General features: G+C 42.6%; 1 protein-coding gene across 1 annotated transcript in view; it reads right to left on the reverse strand.

Annotated features, from left to right (window-relative positions):
• nup58 (nucleoporin 58) overlaps positions 1-7,915 on the reverse strand; it is a 70,704-nt gene extending 62,789 nt beyond the window's left edge. The window contains 1 exon segment of the mRNA XM_041198681.1: positions 7,512-7,915. Coding sequence (XP_041054615.1) covers positions 7,512-7,579 — 68 coding nt within the window. The 5' untranslated portion in view covers positions 7,580-7,915.
• Between the last annotated feature and the right edge of the window lie 15,312 nt (positions 7,916-23,227).

A 23,227-nucleotide genomic window follows, 5' to 3' on the forward strand; every position in this document is an offset into this window, starting at 1 on the left:
GTTTTTTGCTCTCACTTTTCTTTAATAATGGAGTTACATTTTCAATTTCTCAAGCTAAAAGAGTCAATTACTGATATGAGAGTACTTTTAGAAGATTATATAACTCACATTTATAAAGCATCATTAATGAAGGCACTTCACAGAGTGATAGGTAAATATAGATACTGAGCCAAAGGAAAGATTAAGTGGGACAGCCAAAAGCTTAGTCAAAGAGGCAAGTTTAAAGAAGCATCTTAAAAGAGATGGAGGTGCTGAGTTTTAAGAAGAGTGGACTATTGCAATCGGTCGTCTCTCATCTTCTAACTTCTATAAACCAGAGCTCATCAAAACTGCTGCCTGTATCCTAACTCGCACCAAGTCTTGCTCACCTATCATCTATTAGGTGACCTGCTGACCTACACATCTCCTGGACCACCAACGCTGATTTTAAATTCTCATCTTTGAGTTCAAAACCCTCCATAGCCTCATCCCTCCCTATCTTTATAACCTCATCCCTCCCTATCTTTATAACCTCCTCCTGCCCGGCAACACAGTTCTATGATCCTCCAACTCTGGCCTCTTGTGCATCCCACATTCCCTTTACCCCCATCATCGGTGGCTATGCCATCAGCCCTAAACTCTAAATTGCTATTTAAATCTCGCTACCCAACTCTCCTCAAAATTGAACTCTTTTGGGGGAGATGGTGGCAGAGTGGTAATATTCAAATCCTGCCATGGCAGCTGGTAATAATATTAAATTAATAAAACCTGGAATTGAAAGCTAATCTCAGTTACTATCATTGATGGTCAAAAAAACCCACCTGGTTCACCAATGTCCTTTAAGGAAGGAAATCTGCCATCTTTACTGGTCTGGCCTACACGTGACACCAGATCCACAGTAATATGACTGACTCTTAACTGCCCTCTGAACTGGCTTAGCAAGCCACTCAGTTCAAGGGCAACTAGGGATGGACAAATGTTGGTCTAGCCAGCAATTCTCACATCCCATGAAAGAGAACATTAAAAAAAAAGCACAAACCTTTTGTCACCCATCTGAATACTTTCTTCGTTAGCTCAAGTGTCAGATTTTGTTAGACTATACTACTGTAAAGCACATTGGGGCATTTTCCTATGACAAAGTGCTACATAAATCCAAGTTGTTATTCAAATTCCTGTGTGTACATAAAAATGTAGATTTTACACTTAAATTTGAATAAATGTGACATCTATTTTAAAAGATACACAATAAAAACTTAAAAAAAATGTACAATCATAGATGCTTGATGCTGCTTGTGCATTCACATTTGCTTCTTGTATATCTTTTCTTTGATGTTTATTAATCTAGTTTGTTCAGTCTAGCAAAAGAGGATTTGCACAAAGCTAGATGCAAGAGCAAAGCTAGAGGTTTACAAGTCATTTGAATTTCTGGATAAAATTACTATATTTTTTTTAATAATTCAACACTTTTTAAAAATGACAATACTCATGGAACAACCTTATTCCATTTTGGGTGTTCAGTTTGCCAGCAGCAAGCACCATATTGGAAAAATAGGTCATCTGTTATGACACAATAAAGTCCACACAGCAGGACTGGTAATTTATAGTAAGCCATTTCTTCTAGTGTTTTGGGATTCTGAAACCAATAATGCCAATCAAAGAATATAAACCATTGAAGAAAACTTTGGAATAGACTAAATAAGGAATAAAATCCAAATCCCAAAGTTGTTTCAAATGCTGAAACTTTATAGCAGCATTGGCAGTAAAAAGATGCTTGGCATACATTATAAACATTAGCTTTTCTCTTTAGTGGATGATTGGTTTACTGTGTACTTGCAACATATTCTGTTTTTATATCAGGTTGTTAACATTTGTGTTTCTTTCCTTACTCCAGCATGCTATGCGCTAAGATAAATTCCATTTTTTCATTTGTTTTAAAACAGCAGGACAGAATCTTTGCAAATGCATAAAAAATCCACACCAACAAATTTAAATGACAAATCTATGTACTTTAGGAAGGTGTTGTAGGGTGGCCGAGTTGTACTATTAATGATAGTGTTCATCTGCAGCCACTTCTTGGGTGGAAACTTTAAGCATATTTACAATATAAGCGACAGCAACTACACATATGCTTTCAACTCCAACTCTACACTGACTGCTGAGGTAGCCCGTGCTGCTACTCCTATTGGTTACTACAGATCATGTGATCATGCCTAACAAGTATTATTCTTAAAAGATACATTACACAATGAAACCATAATGACTACATTCCTCACCCTTTAACTCTGCTATACATATTATAATTATAGTACATATTTTTCAAGGCAAAATAACATTTACACTGGGTGAGTATTTTCAAGTTCAGTCTTTCTGGTGGTTTCGTGGTACGTGTGGAATGTCGCAGCTCCACGACTTCGGATGTTTTGTCAGGAGCCTGGAGCCTCCTTTTTCAGAGTTGTCTAAACATCAGGTGCTTCAGTGGGCACTTACAGCTCTGTATAGTCAACTCTTACAGGAACATCAGACATGTCAATCATTGTCAGACATTGTATGTCCAACAGGAAAAGGCGGTCATGGTCACTGGTGGAACCAAATCTTGGTGATTTGCCTCTCCCTTCCTGAAGTGGTCCACATGTTTAAAGATGATCCGGCCTTCCATCTCCAGGTGGTAGGATAGAGGTCCAATCACTGCATTTATTTCACCTGGTAACGACTTTGGCCCTTCCCCTAAGTTTTTCACATATACCGGCTCTCCCACGATAAATTTCCTCTTGTGACTATGTCACTTGCGACTACTTTTCTGGCTTCCCTGACTCCTTTCCATCTTCCTCTCTAAACTCGGCATTATTAAGCTCAATCTCGTCTTGAGACGGCGTTTCAACAATAACTCCGCAGGCGTGACACCTGTTCTACGAGGGGTAGTCCAGTAATGAGAAAGAAAGCATACTAGCTTGGTTGCCAAGGAAGTGTCAGGTAGCTTCATTATGCCTGTCTTGAATGTTTGAACTGCCCTTTCAGCCAGTCCGTCTGAGGAAGGGTGGCATGGTGCAGTTTTCACGAGTGATACTGTTGAGGCTGATTAACAGTTGAAACTCAACACTCGTAAATGCCATGCCGTTATCAGAAAAAACTGCTTCTGGTAGTCCGTGAATAGCAAACTCTAGCGGCCGACGTTGCTGACTTCACCTCATATACGTCCAACCATTTTGAATGGGCATCAACAATGAGCAGAAACATTGACTGCGTTGGACCTTCCCTGGGAACAATGTGTAACCGCACCCAGGGTCTACCTGGCCACTTCCATGGGTGTAACAGAGCTGTTGCCGACAAATTTTGCAGCTGCTGACATTGCACAGTGCTTTACTAAACTCTGTTTCTCCACCCATCCCACGCCTCCATAGGTAGCTGCGCGCTATGGTCTCCATTTGGGAAATTCCTGGATGGGTACTGTGTAGTTCAATTAAAAGTGGCTCCCTCACCTTTGGAGGAACTATCACTTGTGCTCCCCACAATAAGATGCCATCCTGGCTGGCTATTTTATGTCTTCTGTTTCACTTCGTCAGATATAGGCTCCTGTGACCAACCATGTAGCACTTGTTCATGTACCTGAGACAGGTCTGGGTCCCAACTTGTCTCGTCTGATCTGTCGAGCGCATACCGGCAAGGAATCTAAGAAATTTAACAGTAAAACAAGTTCCTGTGGAACTGGGACGTGCTCATCAATTTCTTGTAAAGGCAAGCAACTAAGGGCATCAGCGTTTGTAATTTGATTGCCAGGCCTATGTATGAAGGTGTATTCTGCCAGAATTAAAGCCCATCATTGTATTCTTGCTGAGGCTATGGGTGGTATGGCCTTGTCCTCACTAAACAATCCTAGCAATGGTTTGTGGTCTGAAACAATTGTAAAATGACAGCCGTGTGTGGGCCTTCTTTTTCTATCTGTGAGTATCCCTTCTCCACTGTGGTGGGCGGTCTTGATGCTTAACCTATTGGCCGATCTGTGCCATTGTCCATTCTATGAGAGAGATGCATCACATGTCAGCACCAATTTTTTCGTCTGGTCATAATGCACTAATAGATTGGACAAGTGCAACAATTGTTTCACCTCCATGAAAGCTTCCTTCTGGGGTGCCTCTGATGACCAACATTGGTTCTCTGAGTGGAGAATGCAGGGGGGCCAGCACTGTAGACAAATTGGGTAAGAACTGCCCATAATAGTTGAGCATTCCTACTGTTAATAAAGTAGGAATGATGTGAGCTCTGAGGCATTCTTTGTCACAGGTGCCTCTCTTATGGCTTTCACTTCCTCCTCAACCGAGTGGAGGCCCTGCAAATCTACCCGGTGACCCGAACAGATTGCCTCCCTCGCTTGGAACATGCACTTTTTTTTAGATGCACTCCAGCTTGCAAGCAACATTTTAAGACATCTTTTAAGTTTACCAAATGCTCTTTTTCAGTGAATCCTGTCACCAATACATCATCTAAATAAACTGCAACCTGGGGCAGTCCCTGCAGTAAGCTTTCCATTGTTCTCTGAAAGATGGCACAACTGGAGGAGACACTGAAAAGCAATTGTGTATATTGGTACAACCCTTTGTGGGTATTAATTGTCACGAATTCCTGGGAGGCATCATCCAAAACTAGTCATTGGTAAGCATGACTCACGTCAAGCTTTGTGTACATTGTCCCTCCAGCCAGCTTGTATACAGGTGTTCAGTTTTTGGGGTGCCTGTTCTGCTTTGCTACTTTATTAACAGTCAGTTTGTAGTCTCCACAAATTCGGATGCTTTGGTCAGGTTTAAGGGCAGGGATCATGGGTGCTGCCCATTCTGAGAACTGAACAGGTTGTATAATGCCCAGTTTCTCTAGTCTGTTTAGTTCAATGTCGGCTTTTTCTTACAGGGCATATGGCACCAGTCTCACCTTCATGGAGCGAGGGGTTGCTTCCGGATCCACATGAATCTTGACACGCCGGCCCTGGATTTTCCCCAGTTTGTCCTTGAAGATGGTGGCAAACTTTCTAAGTAGCTCTAATTTTCACACTTGGTCTCAACTGGAAAATTTCAGGCCATTCTAACTTAATCTCCTTTAACCAATTTTGCCACAGGAGGCTTGACCCTTCACCTGCTATCACCATCAAAGGTAGATAAAAACAAAATATTGCGGATGCTGGAAATCTAGAACAAAAACAAAAAGACCTGGAAAAACTCAGCAGGTCTGACAGCAACTGTGGAGAGGGATACAGTTGACATTTCGAGTCCGCATGACCATCAATGGTAGTTTTGCCGATTGACTTCCATAACGGACGGATACTCTGCTTATGCCTTTTACTTGAATGGCTTCACCCGCACATGTTTTTAGCTTCACAGCTGTTTCTTCTAAACTTAACTGATGTTCACCATTGTTCAAATATCTGAAGGCATGTTCCCCAATTAATGTACTGGAAGCTCCCATGTCCACTTCCATTCTAATAGGTTTGCCAATTACTTGCACTGTGACAAATACTGGTTCTGTCTTTTCAACGTTCAGATTAAACGAGTAAATGTCTGAATTTGTTGTTTCAGGCTCTTCTACATTGTAGATTTCATTGGGCTTCTTTATTTACAAGTCTGCTTGAATCTTTCCTTGCACTGCCTCATTATATGCCCATTTCTGTGACAATTCAATTTTTTTTAAACTGCCAATCGCTAAAAGACTACTTGTTTTCACCTCTATTAAAGTTATTCTTCGATTTCGCTGCTAAGTTATTTTTCTTGATTCTTCGGCCAACGGGGGCTATTTCCCACTTCTCGGCAGTCTCTTGGTTTTTTGTGCCTCTTTCTGCTGAGGTTTCCTGCCCAATGTGGAGGGTGGTGCCATTTTGGTTACTCTGTATTGCTTTTGAATCTCTTACCGCGGTTTCCATGGCCAGCGCTATCTCTAGCACCTTCTTGAAATCCAGATTCACTTCAGAATCTTCTTTCACACCACATGCTAAATCATCTCAGAGCATGTTATTCAGAGTTGTACCAAACTCTCAATGTTCTGCTAGCTGCTTCAAATTTGCCACATAGCACACAATTGACTCACCCAGAGCTCTATTTTGCAAATTAACCTTGAATCTCTGCACCATGACTGAGGACTTGGGTTGAAGTGACCACCAATTCATCAAAATTCTTCAAATCTGGAGCACAGGGTGCCATCAGACTTCAAATCAAGCTGTAGGTTTTGCTCCCACAAGTACTCAAGATGATCACTTGCCTCTTCCCAAGTAATCTTGTTCACTTGAAAAAAGAATGTGAGGCATTCTATGTATTGAGACCAATCATCTGTGGCTGGTCCAAAAGGATCATTCTCCCAAATTGTGGTATTTTGAGAGGGGATAACTTCTTCAATTCTAATGGAACTTGCTCTTACAATCACTGGGTGAGGTAAAGTGCCAATTTCTTTCTAACTTGATTTCTTCTGTTCAATTCTGTTTTATCCTCATTTCCAAGATTGTTGTACGATGGCCGAGTTGTACTATTAATGATAGAGTTGATCTGCAGACACTTCTTGGTTGGAAACATTAAGTTTATTTACAATATACTCAGCAGCAACTACACACGTGCTTTCCACTCCAACTCCATCTCTAACTGCTGAGATAGCCTGTGCTGCTCTGCTATTGGTTACTACAGATCACGTGATCTTGCCTAACAAGTATTATTCGTAAAGGTACTTTACACTAAATGAAGCCATAATTATTACAGAAGGATGTGAAGGCATTGGAAAAGGGTGCAGTAAAGATTTACAAGAGTGGTTCCCTGGGGATGAGACACTTCAGTTCCGTGGTTAGATTGGTAAAGCTGGGGTTGTTCTCCTTAGAGAAGCAAAGATTGACAGGAAATTTGATAACAGCTGTTCAAAATCATGTGGGATCTGGCCAGAGTAAATAGGCAGAAATCTTCCCCGTTGGCAGAAGGATCGAGAACCAGAGGACACAAATTGTTGGCAAAAGAACTGGAGGTGACAGAAGGAAAGCACATTTATAAATAACGAGTGGTTAGGATCTGGAATTTACCCCTGAGAGAATAATGGAGGCAGATCGTGACTTTCAAAGGGAATTGGAAAATTATTTGTCCTAAAAAAAATTGCAGAGGGCAATACGGGAGAGTAGACTAGTTGCGTTGTTCTGGTAAAGAGCCGGCAAGAATAGGAGGTCGAATGACCTTCTTCTCTGCTGTAGCCATTGTATGATTCTTTTCTCCATCTGCCATGCCTCATTAGAAACTTAATGCATGGGAGTAAGTGTGGTGTGTCAGCTCACAATACATACAACATTTTAAATAAAAGTAAAACTCAGTGTGGAGATAAGATCATTTTAAAACTGAACATCAATACCTAGCGTGTGCTTACTTATTGGAATAAGTTGTGGTGTTTATTTTCCTGTCAAATACAAGCGTTAGTTAATTCGGTTACTCAGATACCACAAGTTTGCTCTCAGCCTCAACCCACCAATTCCCGGTTATAATAAAACAGAACAAAGCCTGTACCAGATCCGCATCGCCATCAGTTACCTGGAAGCTCCGAGGGCGAAGCTACCGGTGTTTCCGGCCGCAGTACCGAACCCAAATCCAGTTGTCATCCTGTATTTATTGACGAGTTGAAGCTGAAACGTAGCCTTGATTTCCCCCGCAGTTCGGGCGGCGCCGTTTTCTCCCGGTTACAACAGGACTCAGGAGCCGCAGGCCTCCCTCCCGCAGAGAGGAAATAAAATCCAATCACCGAAAACCGCTTAAAGGACAAAATATCTGCAAACTAACAACCGGATAGAGTTCGCCGTCAAAACGGGAGAAATTAATCGGACACACGAGTCGCCGATCACTCCTTTTAAATGAATCATTGATTCCGCGGGTTTCCTGCAGCTTGGATCAGGCGGAGCGGAAGTTACTGCCGGGGCATGTCGGGATACTGGAGGACTGGGGTGGTGCATGGCGGAGGGGGGAGGGGCCGGCCCTTGAGTGAGAGCGGATACTACTGGACATGAAGGGGGCGGGACTATGACAATAGTGCCTTGTGAGGGGTCAATGTGAAGGATGACCTTTTGGGGATGAAGACACAGGAGGACCATTTGTGGGGAAACACAGTGCAGGACCAGTTAGGGGGATGTGGGTAAAACTAGTACACTGTTTTGAACACTGCAGGAGAATATAATCAAGGTGTTGGAGAACAACATCCTGAAGAACTAGTCGTGGTGGTATGGAGGACCGATGAGGGTGGCAAGGTTTTTTAGCTGTGGAGGGTGGGCGTGGTAGCACCAGACACTGCAAGACCACTTGGGTTGGTGGATTGGATTAGGAGAAAGAAACTGGAGGACTGGCCAGGCTGTCAAGAAGAGATTCTGGAGAACCAGTGAAGGTAAAGGAGGGGGAAGATACTGAAGGACCAGTCAGGGCGGTGGAGAAGAATGTTCTGGAAGACTTGTCTCTGTGTTCTCCACACAAAAAATGTACTTTAACACATCGACCAAGTCAGGATAGTGTGTGACTTGCAGGGGAACTTACAGGTGGTGGTGTTCCTAGGCATCTCCTGCCCTTGTTCTTTTAGTTTGGAGAGGCCACAGGTTTGGAATGTGCTATTGAAGAAGCCTTGGCGAGTTGCTGCAGTGCATTTTATGTGCTTTAATAACTGCTCTCTCAACATGCCCTGCTATCTTCAATGACTTTTGTACATATACACTGAGGTCCCTCTGTACCTGCACCTCCTTTGGAGGCTCTCCCTTTATTTTATACTGTCTCACCATATTTTTCCTGCCAAAATGAATCATCTCACGCTTCTCTGCATTGAACTTCATCTGCCACTTGTCTGCCCAATCTGCTTACATATCTATGCCCTTTTGAAGTTCAAGACTATCCCCATCACAGTTGACAACATTTACGCTCTTCATATCATCTGCAAATTTTGAAATCATGCCCTGCACACCACAGTCTGGGTCATTAATATAAATCAGGAGGAGCAAGGGTCCCAACACTGACTCCTGGGGAACTCCACTATAAGCCTTACTCCAATCTGAAAAACAACCATTTATCACTACTCTCTGTTTCCTGTCACTCAGTCAATTTCTTATCCAAGTGCCTATTTTCCCTTTTATTCCATGAGCTAGAATTTTGCTCACAAGTCTGTTGAGTGGCACTGTATCAATTGCCTTTTGAAAATCCATACACATCACATCAACAGCATTTCCCTTAACAACTTTCTCTGTTACCTCCTCAAAAAACTCCAGCAAGTTAAACATGATTTTCCCTTAATGAACCCATGCTGGCTTTCCTTAGTTATCCTGCACATGTCTAAGTGACTATTGATTTTATCCCATACTATAGTTTCCAGAAGTTCCCCGATTACTGAGGTGGTGCAGGATATTCAGACCTGTAAACTTTGAAAGATAGGAAACAGAGAGTAATGGTTAATGGGTATTTTTTGGGCTGGAAGAAGATTTGTAGGGGAGTTCCCCTACAAGGGTATTGGGACCCTTGCTCTTCCTGTTATATATAAATGATATAGATCTTGGTGTGCAGGGGACAATTTCAAAGTTTGCAGACAACACAAAACTTGGGAGAATTGTAAACTGTGAGGAGGCGAGTGTAAAACTTCAAAAGGACATTGACACATTGGTGGAGTGGGCAGATAAGTGGCAGATGAAGTTCAATGTGGAGAAGTGTGAGGTGATACATTTTGGTACAAAGAACATGGAGAGACAGCATAAAATAAAGGGTACTATTCTAAAGGGTGTGCAGGAGCAGAGACACCTGGGTGTATATGTACATAAGTCATTAAAGGTGGCAGGACAGGTAGAGCTGTTTCTAAAACATACAGTATTCTAGGCTTCATTAGTAGGGGCATAGAGTACAAGAGCAGGGAGGTTATGATGAGCTTATATCAGACACTGGTTAGACCTCACCCAGAGTATTGTGTACAGTTCTGGTTGCCACACAATAGGAAAGATGTGAACACGTTGGAGAGAGTGCAGAAGAGGTTTACGAGAATGGTTTCCACGGATGAGACACTTCAGTTATGAGGAAAGATTGGAGAAGTTGGGACTGTTTTCCTTGGAGAGGAGAAGGCTGAGAGGAGACTTGTTAGAAGTTTTCAAAATAATGAGGGGCCTGGACAGAGTAGATGGGGAGAAATTGTTCCCGCTCGTAAGTGGATCAAGAACCAGAGGGCACAGTTTTGAAGTGTTTTGCAAAAGAAGCAAATGTGAGGTGAGAAATAACTTTTTCACACAGCGAGTAGTTAGGGTTTGAAATGCACTGCCTGGAAGTGTGGTGGAAGAAGGTTCAATTGAGGCATGCAAGAGGGCATTGGATGATCATCTAAATAGAAACAATGTGCAGGGTTACGGGGAAAAGGCAGGACTAAGTTAAAATGCTCAGAGAGCCAGTGCAGACATGATGGGCCAAATGGCCTCCTACTACACTGTAACAATTCTGTGAATCTGTGACTCAAGCAGCTGGGCTGACGGTGGGTAGACTGCTAGTCTAAGGATCAGGGAGGTGTTAGGAATGTCAGGTTTTGTGGTTATACTTTAAACTATCTATTCAATCAAAGGTGGAGTAGAATTTGGGGTCTGGAAGATGGTTACTTAGCATTCCTACCTAGATGAAAGGCTGATATGATTCACATTGCCATGGAGATGAACTTTGAGAGGGGAAGAAGTCATATAGTAGAATGAGGTTGCAGGTTTTCCTCACAGACAGGGTCGTTTTCAAGTATCTGAGGGAGATAGAGGCAGCATGACTCTTTGGTTAACCAGAATGTGGTGTGAACTTGCACTCAGATTGAGGGGAGTGAGATGGCGAGGAGGTTGAAAAGACTGGAAGATTCACCTAGCCTTGGCGAGAGGGGAGAATCTCCAAGAGAAATTAGGAGAAATGTTTTCTCTCAAAAGGTTGTTAGTATGTGGAACTCTCTTAACAGAAAACAGTGGAGGCTGGGCCATTGAATTTATTCAAGGCAGAGTTAGACAGATTTTTGATAGACAAGGGAGTCAAGAGTTATGGGGGAGGAGATGGCAAAGCGGAGCCACCTGGCCGAGAAAGAAAAAGAAAGGGAGCAAACCCTCAGGAGCTAAGAATCACTTTGGACTGTTTCCAGGAGGATTGAGTATGTACTTAAGGGACAGTGTAAAATATAACTGTGAACAGGGTTTTTTGGTCGTTTTAAAAGTTAATGGTCACCTTTTCTGTAGTTTAGAGTATAAGCTGCATACTGAACCAGTGTTTAGCCAAGGTTGTTTTTAGTTTGTGTGTCATAGTAAAAGTCTTAACTTTAAATCTCGTTTTGTGATGCTTTCAGTCATTCACTGGAAGTTCATTTAAAAAACGGTTATCAATTTCTACAGAGATCACAAAAAACTGCGCTAAGGAACTCCACTCACATTGCCTTGGGAGTCAGATTTTTTTGTTCTTGAGATGTCAGCATTGCTGACAATGCCAGCATTTATTGCTCATTCCTATTGGCCTTGAGCAGATGGTGGTGAGTAAAAAACCATAATGGGAGTTATGTACAGGCCTCCGAACAGTAGTCAGGATGCGGGGCACAAGATACACCAGGAGATAGAAAAGGCGTGTAAGAAAGGCAAGGTTACAGTGATCATGGGGGATTTCAATATGCAGGGAGACTGGGAAAATCAGGTTGCTAGTGGATCCCAAGAAAAGGAATTTGTGGAATGTCTACGAGATGGCTTTTTAGAGCAGCTTGTGGTGGAGCCCACTAGGGAACAGGCAATTCTAGATTTAGTGATGTGTAATGAGGCAGATTTGATAAGGGAGCTTAAGGTGAAGGAACCCTTAGGAGGAAGTGACCATAATATGATAGAATTTACCCTGCAATTTGAGGGGAAAAAACTGGAATCAGATGTAACGGTATTACAGTTGAATAAAGGCAACTACAGAAGCATGAGGGAGAAGCTGGCCAGAATTGTCTAGGAGATGAGCCTAGCAGGAAAGACAATGGAACAGCAATGGCAGGAGTTTCTGGGAGTAATTTGGGAGACACAGCAAAAATTCATCCCTAGGAAGAAGAAGCATACTAAAGGGAGGATGAGACAACCATGGCTGACAATGGAAGTCAGGGACAGCATAAAAGCTAAAGAGAAAGCATACAATGTGGTGAAGAACAGTGGGAAACCAGGGGATTGGGAAGCCTACAGAGACCACAGAGGACAGCTAAAAAAGAAATAAGGATGGAGAAGATTAAATATGAGGGTAAACTAGCTAGTAATATAAAAGAAGATTGCAAGAGTTTTTTTAGATATATAAAGGGTAAGAGAGAGGCAAATGTGGACATTGGGCCACTGGAAAATGACGCTGGAGAAGTAGTGGTGGGGAACAAGGAGGAACTGAATAGGTACTTTGCGTCATTCTTCACGGTGGAAGACACAAGTAACATCCCCAAATTTCAAGAGTTGGGGGGGCAGAGGTGAGTATGGTGGCCATTACCAAGGAGAAGGTGCTAGGAAAACTAAAAGGTCTGAAGGTGGATAAATCACCTGGACCAAATGGATTACACCCCAGAGTTCTGAAGGAGATAGCTGAAGAGATAGTGGAGGCGTTAGTGGTGGTCTTTCAGGAATCACTGGAGTCATGGAGGGTCCCAGAGGACTGGAAAATTGCTAATGTAATCCGCCTGTTTAAGAAGGAAGCGAGGCAAAAGATGGGAAGTTACAGGCCGATTAGCCTGACCTCGGTCGTTGGTAAGATTTTAGAGTCCATTATTAAGGATGAGATTTCAGAATGCTTGAAAGTGCATGATAAAATCGGGCAAAGCCAGCATGATTTCAAGGGAGGTCATGCCTGACAAATCTGTTAAAATTCTTTGAGGAGGTAATGAGTAGGTTAGACAAAGGAGAGCCAATGGATGTTATCTACTTGGACTTCCAGAAGGCCTTTGACAAGGTGCCGCCAGGAAGCTGCTCAATAAGATAAGAGCCCATGGTGTTAGAGGCAAGGTACTAGCATGGATAGAAGATTGGCTGTCTGGCAGGAGGCAGAGAGTGGGGATAAGGGGGTCCTTCTCAGGATGGCGGCTGGTGACTAGTGAAGTTCCGCAGGGGTCAGTGTTGGGACCACAACTTTTCACTTTATACATGATCTAGGTGAAGGAACCGAGGGCATTCTGGCTAAGTTTGCAGATGATACAAAGATAGGTGGAGGTTCAGGTAGTATTGAGGAGGTTGGGCTGCTGCAGAAGGATTTGGACAGGTGAGGAGAATGGGCAACGAGGTGGCAGATGGAATACAATGTGGGGAAGTGTGAGGTCATGCACTTTGGTAGGAAGAATAGAGGCTTTGAGTGTATTTAAGACCGAGATAGATAGGTTCTTGATTGGTAAGGGAATCAAAGGTTATGGGGAGAAGGCAGGAGAATGGGGTTGAGAAACTTATCAGCCATGATTGAATGGCGGAGCAAACTCAATGGGCCGAATGGCCTAATTTCTGCTCCTATGTCTTATAGTTTATGGTGAGCTGCCTTCTTGAACCACCCAATGTGCTGTTAGGGGGGGAGCTCCAGGATTTTGACCTAGTGACAGTGAAGGGACACCGATTAGTTCTGTAAGGATGGTGTGAAATGTATCAAAGATGTTGACCTCCAAAAACTACAACTATATTCCTTTGTGCTCAGTATGACTTCAGTTAGTGGAGAGTTTTGCTCTTGATTCCCATTGACTTCAATTTACTTGTACTCCTTGATGCAAAATATTGTCCAACATTGTCTTGATGTCAAGGGCAGTCACTCTCAACTCACCTCTTGAATTCAGCTCTTCTGTCTATGTTTGGATCAAGATTGTAATGAGGCCTTGTGGTCCTGGTGAAACCCAAACTGAGCATCGGTGAGCAGGTTATCACTGAGTAAATGCCATTTAATAGCACTATTGACAACACCATCCATCGCTTTGTCTGTTGATCAAAAGTAGACAGATGGGGTGGTGTTATAATCTTGGTAGAGACCTGTAATGTGTTTATTTTTTTAGTTTTTAGAATCTGAAAACCTAGGAATTTACCAAAAGAACAAAGCCACTAGGTTCACGGTTTAAATCAAATGCATTATACTGCACAAAAATCAAAGAACATGAATACTAATAACTACGCTCTATCTTAAATAGTGAGGTGTGTTAAAGATATTAAAAGTACAATGAACACAGTTACTAATAATTTAAACTAAACTTCCATACTCAACTTTCCTTCTACAACCATTTGACATGCACCCAGATAAACTTAAGTCAGATACTTCAGAAATATCAAATAAATCAGAACTTGAAAGATTTACCACTAGGTCTGAGTACTCCTTCGAAGATTCACATAAGACTTGAGGTTCCTTGAGTCCTCCACTTACATCTGGCAAGGTTTTACCCTCAAATCTCCTCCCACAGTTGTATATTTGCAGTTCAACAGAAGTGTCACTAACATCTTAAGTGTAGCCACCTCAGGTCAGAACTTTCCTGGTTCTACTGTTCTTTAACTCTGGTGTCTTGCATCTGAGGCACATACACTCTCTCTCTTGCTACCTCTATCTCTGTTCTCAGCTTGGCTATCTCTAGAAGTTCAGCTCACTGTTAGGAGTCCTTCAGTTAACAAGAGTTTTAAACCCTTTTAGCCAGCTCATGAAAATTTCAAATTAACTCTGTTAGAAAGAGGTGTTCCTTGTCCTACAGCCAGATTTTTATAAACTCCAAAGAAACTTGCTTGAAACAGAACCACAGCCACAATCTACTCACCCCTATAATTAACTTCTTGTTGACCATTTTTCTGTTATTTATCTCCCAGGCAACTTGGTCATGCGATCATTTACTAGAGGCCAGGTATTTTAACAGAAATCAACTTTGAGAGAAACCTAGTTCTTAAAGGAGCCATCACCCCAACATAAAATATAGGTTTTTCTCCCCCAAAAGCAAATGGGCCATCACATAGGCCGATTGGACTTGCCCTACATTTTGTGGTCAGACCATATCTGAGCAATTTTCCACTTTGTCAGATAGATGCAGAGCTTTGATCTGAGGAGTTCCTCAGTGTATGACAAGGGCCCAACCATCTTCAGCTGCTCCATCAATGACCGTCCCTTTAATATAAGGCTAGAAGTCGGGATGTTTGCTGATAATTGCACAATTTCAGTACCATTCACAACTCCTCAGATACCAATGCAGTCCCCGCCTGGATGCAGCAAGATCTGAGCAACGTTCAGGCTTGGGCTGATAAATGGCAAGTGACATTCACGGCACACAAGTGCCAGGCAATGACCTTCTCCGACAAGAGAGAATCTAACAGTATTGCATTGACATTCAACAGCACTACCATCATAAAATCCCTCACTATCAAATCCTGAGGGTTACCATTGACCAGAAATTTAACTGGACCAATCATATAAATATGGTGGTTACAGGAGCAGGTCAGGAGCTGGGAATTCTGCATTGGTTAACTCACTCCTAACTTCTCAAAGCCTGTCTTGGACCAATACATTGGCGACAGATAAGTCGTAGCCACGTAGCTGTTTCCTCATGTTAGTTCTCTCACCATCTGCCCTAGACCTAGTTTGGCAGATATGTCTTTCAGGATTTGTCCAGCTCAGTCAGTGTGATGCATTGTAGTTTCCTATCCAGAGTACATTCTGTACCCTTGCTGCCCTCCATTCTTCTTCCAAGTGGTGTTCAACATGGAGGAGAACTGATTTTCCAGCTGAGGGTTGTGAGTGGAATCAGCATGTTTCCTTGTCCAGGTTGACCTGATGCCTTGAGACTTCATGGAGTCAATTTTGAGACACCCAGAGCTACTCTGCCTGACTGTATATCACTGTGCTGCCATCTCTGGTGGGTCTGCCCTGCCAGTGGGATAGGAAACGCCCAGGGATGTTAATGGAGGAGTCTGAGATGTTGTATAAATGTATGGTTCAGTGAGGTTGTTGTTAGGTTGTTGCTGTGAGATAGCTCTCCCAATTTTGGCACAAGCCCCTAGATTTCAATGAGGTGAACTAATTTTGGTACTTTCAGAAGAGCCTATTGAAGAATCCATTGCTGACTCCTTACAAACAGAAATCCCAAGTGCCTCATCCTCCTCTCTTACCAACTTTCCTGCCCTACATGTCTCCTAGGGTGTAATCTCAGCAACTTCCTTCTGCTCTCATAGAATGTTTTAATATTCTAGTTCATTTTACCTGTAAGACACACAGAGAATAATGTTTTCTCATTCTAACAATGTCCAGGCTGTTGCGCTAAAGACCTCCACAACAGTAGAGTTGTAGAATTAAAGAGGAAGGAAAAAGATAGCATGACTTTTCTGATCTTTCAAATATATGGCACCCTAAAAGTATCTGTGTATGTTAATAAAGGCAGGAATAAGTCAATAAGATTTCAGGTTTTTAAATAGAAGCATGAAATTAAGAAGTAAAGAAGTAATGAGAAATTTCCATGAAACATTGGCCACAGTTAGCGTACAATTGCAGTTTTATGTGTCCTATTAAGAAAATACATTAAATCCCCCAAGACTGTTCAGTGTAGAATTAGCAGGGTGATATCTGCGATTGGAAATCATGAGGAGATAATTGAGGCATTGGGACAATTTCTAGTAGAACAGAGAAGAGAAAGAGAAGATTTGGAAAAAATGCCTAAATTACTAAGTTTTTGATACAGTGTATGGGAAAAAAAATTCTGGTTGGAGAGAGGATGTTGAGAGGTAATTCATTTAAAATTATGATTAGGAGAGAGGAGATAAATTAGGAGAGGATTGTGGGAGCAGAAAAAGATGCCAGGCAAAGAGAGCAAAGTAATGGATTTAGTTTTGAAATGCTCTGGCAAAGAGCCAGCACAAAAAGGATGTGTGAAATGGCCTGCTACATTGTAAAATTCTATGATTCTATAGTTTTATCTTAATTGATTTTTATTTCAAGTTAAAGATTTAAATAAGATAAATTTTGAAAGATCCAATTATTGCCTATAAGTTGTTACCAGCTATTAATAAGAATATTTAAATTCTCTTTAAACTGTGTATGAGAGAGACTCATAGAAAGAGACATCTCCTGCCAAAGGTCCTCCTGAGGTAACTACCATTATAGGCAATTCGGTTCACTTCACAAGGCATTAAAGATCGGCTGAGTGCAATTGCAATGTTGCAAACAGCAACGTTTATGACTGTGACACATCACAGAAGTGGTGCTGGAAATGCACGCCAGCATGAGCTAACCCTCTGACCAACATGAGTGTGGCCATGATACTGACACCAGACAATGCAAGAAAATGCATGGGAAGAATTGCATGGATAAATTAGATAGGTATATGTAAAAAAAATGGATCAGATCTAACCCAGGCAATTACTACTGTTACAGAATAGAACCCAACATTGTATATTTTTTAAAAACTTTATTCTTATTGCTATTCCTTATTTTTAATTTGGACTTTTCCACTGAATGAAGATAATTAAGATGGCTAACCCTGTGTCTGTTAGTCACCAGAACAAAAGAATTCACTTCTCAGTTTTGGAAATGTCACACCTTGTTATGTCTAGGAGCTTTGAACAGAACACTTGGAACTGCACAGACCAACTTCAAAGAGAGCTACATGAAGGCCATTTTCATTTAATAAGCCAATAAGTTCGTGGAGTCAGTGAGTCTACATAGGCAATGACTTCCCTCAACAAATAGCACCTCTTCCAACTCATGATGGCTGAGACGTTATCAGTCTGGGACACAAGGCCAATTTCCAGACACTGGAAACACTTTTTGTTAAAGTCATGTGGAAAAGTAAGGTCACATGATCGAAGACCCTGGCTTGCTGAACAGGTTAATATTACTCTCTGAGCTGCATTTCCGAATGTGCTGTTTAACATCTAATGGGCAGGCCACACAGAAGAAATGCCTGGCCAGGTTGAACAATTGACCACATCTAACCTGACTGCTGGGAAGATTTTGTACCATCATCTCCAGAACTGATTCAATCTCTGCGTGCCTACTTCATCTTGTGACACCAACACCAATGGAAAAGCGAATCTTACATCACCGGTCTTCAGCCAGCCGACCTCTGTGGAAGAATTCTCACTGGACATTGATTCTGGAACTCACGTAAACCAATATTCATTTTTTCTGTGGTCCTTATACAACATAACCTCCTTTACTCTATCCCTCCCTTTACTGTATGAATACAGAATGGAAAGTTGCAGACACTCCTTTTCGTGGTTTTTTTGAATGGATGCAATAAACTAACCTTCTGAGTTAACCCTAACCTTCTGAGTTAACCCTAACTCGTGTTTGCTGTGAGGTTATTATTGGATCACACAAAAACCGAGAGGTTGGGAAAATATGCAATCCCATATTAAAAAAAATTCAAAACAATTTCTGTTTATGGGTAAGTGGTAAGAGGAAAATTCAGTGTTGTTTGAACTTACCCCTTCCTGTCCATAACACTTCCCTATCAGTGTTCACCCAGTCATGCGCAGTGATGGAAGAAGTCATCAATATAGCCATCAAGCTGCACATAGTTGTCAGTAACCAGCTCAGATATTCTTAGTTAAGCTTCCATCAGAACCACATCATTCCAGTCCTCATCAAAGCCTTGATCAAGATAGGAACATAAGAGTTATATGCCAGAGAGCAAGTGAGAGTAGCTGCTCAAAAGATCAAGGCAGCATTTAACAAATTATGACACCACAGCCCTGGCAAAATTGAGATTAATGGGAAAACCCTCCAGTGGCTGGAAATGTACCCAACATAAAGGAAGACAGTTGTGATTATTGGAAGCTAATTGCCATTGCATGAGTCCTTTAATGCAGTGTTCTTGGTCCAACAATCTTCGGCTGTTTTACCATTGAATTTCCCTTCGTTACAATGAAGCTGCTTGCTGACAATTTCACAGACTTCACCTCCATGTGCAGCTCCTCTGATAATGAAGCAGCCCATGCTGGCATACAACAAGACCAGGACAACTTTCAGGCTTAGGCCAAGATGTGTTGGATAAACTGTTGTTACGTGAGATTGACAAGGCACTGGGACCAGATGAGATGCATCCAAGGATATTGAAGGAAGAGTGGAAATTGAAGGAGCACTAGCCATAATCTTTCTGTCTTCCCTAGGCTCAGGGGAGGTGCCAGAGGACTGGAGAATTGCAAACATTATGTCCTTGTTCAATAAAGGTTGTCAGGATAAGCCCAGCACTTACAGATCAGTCAGTTTAACTTCAGTGGTGGGGAAGCTTCTAGAAACAATTATTCCAGATAGAATTAGTAGTCACATGGAAAAATGTGGGTTGATTGGGAAGAGCCAGCATGGATTTCTAAAGGGGAAATCATGTTTAACTTGCTGAAGTTTTTTGAAGAGATAACAAAGGGTTGAGGAGGATAATGTTGTTGATGTGGTGTACAGGGACTTTCACAAGGCATTCAATACAGTGCCACACAACAGACTTGTGAGAAAAGTTATAGCCCATGGAATAAAATGGACAATAGCAATGTGGATGCAAAATTGGCTGAGTGACAGGAAACATAGGCTAATGGTCAATGGATATTTTTTGGGCTGGAGGAACGTTTGTAGTGGATTGGGGTTGGTATTGGGACCCTTGCTTTTCCTGATATATATTATTGATTTAGATCTTGGTGTGCAGGGGACAATTTCAAAGTTTGCGGATGATACAAAATTTGGAAGCATTGTAAACTGTGAGGACAGTGTAGAACTTCAAAAGGACATTGACAAGTTGGTGGAGTGCACAGATAGGTGGCAGATGAGGTTCAATTCAGAGAAGTGTGAGGCAATGCATTTTCGTAGGACGAAGATGGACAGACAATATAAAATGAGGGGTGCAATTCTTATGGGGGTGTAGGAGCAGAGGAACCTGGGTGTATATTGCATAGATCATTGAAGGTGGCAGGACAGGTGGAGAGAGCAGTTAATAAAGCATATAGTATCATGGGCTTTATCAGTAGTGGCATAGAGTACAAAAGCAAGGAGGTTATGCTGAGCTTATATAAGACACTAGTTGGACCTCAGCTGAGTATTGTGTACATTTCTGCGTGCCACTATAAGAAGGATGTGAACGCATTGGAGAGAGTGCAGAAGAGGTTCCAGGGATGAGAAACTTCAGTTATGAAGATAGATTGGAGAGTTTGGGGCTGTTCTCCTTGGAGAGGAGAAGGCTAAGATGAATTTTGATAGAGTTGTTCAAAATCATGAGAGGGCTGGATAGAGTAGATAGGGAGAAACTGCTCCCACTCATAAAACGATTGAGAACGAAAGGGGACAGATTTAAAGTGATTTGCAGAAGAAGCAAATGTGATGTGAGAAAAAATTTTTTCATTCAGCCAGTGGTTCAAGTCTGGAATACACTGCCTGGACAGTGAAGGAAGGTTCAATCGAGGCATTGAAGAAGGCATTGGATGATTGTTTCTATTCAAATAATGTGCCAGGGTACAGGGAAAAGGCAGGTGAATGGCACTAAGTCATGATGCTCATTTGCAGAGCAGGTGCAGACATGATGGGCCAAATGGCCTCCTTCTGTGCCATAACAATTCTCTGATTCTGTGACAATTGACATTTGCATTCCACAACTGCCAGACAATGGCCATTTTCATCATAAAAGGGTCCAACTACCTTATGTTGACCTTCAATAGCACTACCATCATCACTGATTTCCCACCATCAACATTCTCGAGGTGGATGGGGGAAGGGTCAACATTGTCCAGAGGTTTGACTTGACTAGCCATATCAACATCATGGCAGCAAGGGCATGTGAGAGGCTGGGTACTCCATGAGGAATAGGCCACTTCTTTAATCTTCAAAGCGTCTCCATCAACTATAAATTAAGGATTTGATGGAATACTCACCACTTGCCTTGATGGATGCTTTTGCACCAACACTCAAAATTTTATCGCCATCTAGTCTGCTTGGTTGCTACCAACTGCAGAGAATCATTACTAAGAATTCATCTATTCTCAAAGATGTATCTGGAAATATATGGAATTTTGTTTTGCCTTATCCTCCTGCAGGAGCTTTTGTCTTCTCAAATTTATGAACTAAGATAAATATTCCATGGTAGTACATGAATTGTTGATTTTTCAATTAATTTGATGAGAACTCAGATGCTTACATACCAATGTTTTATTTTATTCTCATATGTGCTACAATTATAAGAATAAAAGTAATAATAATGAAAGGAATAAAAAGAACTGTTATGAACAAGAAAACAAACAGTTCTCATCTCTGACAATTATTTTTTTCTTCCACAGCGTTATGTTGATAACAAGGTAGCTATGGACTAGAAAAAATCATTTAACCCCTTCTTCACTGAAGCATCCCAAAAGAGCCTACAATTTCCTGCATAATTCCCTGCTTTTTAAAAGATGGGCAGTATTTAAGGGAAGGATGGGGTTCTCGTCTGCTGGCTGGAGAACTGGCAAGAGTACCACATTGCCTCTTTTAGGGAACACCCACCGAATTAACTGGATAGCAATGGGCCTTCCCTAGGATCAAGGACCCCAAGAGCATGTCCTGCCTGTCAAGAGTTGTCAGCCAATCAGAGGCCAGCAGCTCTACTGAATGGCAGGGCCATCAGGGAGGTGATGGCTGCTGCCAGTATGAAAGGTCTAATGTCGCTGGATCTCACAGGTGAGTGATGACAGGGAAGGCAGCGACCCCCCCTTCCTAATGATGGGTGCCTTAATGAGGCACCAAGTGCTTTTGAAAGGGCCCCCCCCCACTCCCCACCCCACACACCTCCACACACACACACACCACTCCCCTACACCTCCCACCCCCCCGGGCATAAAGAGCCTGCAAGCAACCCTGCCCGGGTTTGCGTGGTGTGCTCCCCACATGGAGAGCCCTCCGCCCAGTTCTGGGTTAGTGCCATCAATGGCAGCATGAGGCCCTTAAGTGAGCATTAATTGGCAGTGGAGTGGGAAGGCTGTCCACAGGCTTCCTGCCATAGACTTAAATGAAGTGGAGATGGCAAAGTGGCAGGGTCCCCATCTGCCAATCCCCCACCTGATTAAGTGCCACCCACCACCAAACTTGCCACGGGGGAAGGCATTAAAAATCGACTGATGTATGGGTGTTTACCTTAACAAGAAATTCATTTGTTAGTTAATTACATTTTGTGTAAAGACAAACTTCATGACATCATTCCAAAATAGGCTTTTCATCAGTTTGAACTATGGCCTCATATTTAACATCCATGGTTTAACTCCTAGTAGGATTCTATGGGTAGAATCATACCAGAATTCCACTGTGCAGCAGTGGGCATATAAAAAGACTTTTACCTGACAGCCGCAATGGCGGGTTTTCGTACCGTATCGCCTGGTTCCGGCCTCATTAATTATATAGCCACAGGAAACACACGATCTTACTGGCGGGTGGCCTCTGAATCACCTGCCACACCATTACCTCACTGTTTCCTCAGTCCGGGTGCCATATCTAAACTGTAGCCACGCACACAGTTCTCAATGCATGCAACCCAGGACTGCTCCAGTGAAAGCCAAGAAGGATTCAGTGACCTGTCGCAGGAATGCCTTTTGGAGGTCTGCTGTGATGTCCTCCACTTCTGCTCTGGCCTCAGAAAGTCCAGCAATCTCACCACTCTGGCTTAGGAGGTGGTAGCAGTGGTGGTCAGTGCTAATGTTGCACAGAAGAGGCTGGCCATCCAGTGCAGAAAGAGATGAATGATCTCATTTGTGCCATCAGGGTAAAGCAAGCATTTTATCACTCTAAACTCATACACTTACAAGGCCATCACACATTCACTGGCATCTCACTCACTGCCAGTTCAAACGACATCGCCACTCACCCTCTCATATGTACCCTCACATTTCCATCTGGCCTCATCTCCTCTGGAGACTGCCTCCTCAGCCCTCACCATCTTGGGCCACTTCCACGGATCAACATTTGCCCCACACACACACACTCTGGGATACCCCCCTTCTCTAGAACAGCCCTCACCCTACAGCCTCTTCTCTTGCCTGAGGCCACTTCTCCCCCTTTCCCAAACAAGCCCTAGGCTTGCAGCCATTAAAAAGCCACCCCAGCCTTACGGCTGGTATGGTAGGCAAGGACCTACCGTGAGCCCCCTAAAAGTGATGTGCTGCCTGCGAAGCCTGGTGCTGATGACCACGAGTGCTGCCTGAAACAACGTTGGCATACAAATCTCAATGTCCTGAGTGAAGTGCAGCTCAACAGGTGCACATCGCTTATGTACAGTTGTGAAACATGTTGGTATGCAATCATGCCAAAACGCCCGCATGATCCAGCATGGGGGGATGATTCCGGCA

The sequence above is a fragment of the Carcharodon carcharias genome, chromosome 11 (assembly GCF_017639515.1).
Source record: "Carcharodon carcharias isolate sCarCar2 chromosome 11, sCarCar2.pri, whole genome shotgun sequence".
NCBI lineage: Eukaryota > Metazoa > Chordata > Chondrichthyes > Lamniformes > Lamnidae > Carcharodon > Carcharodon carcharias.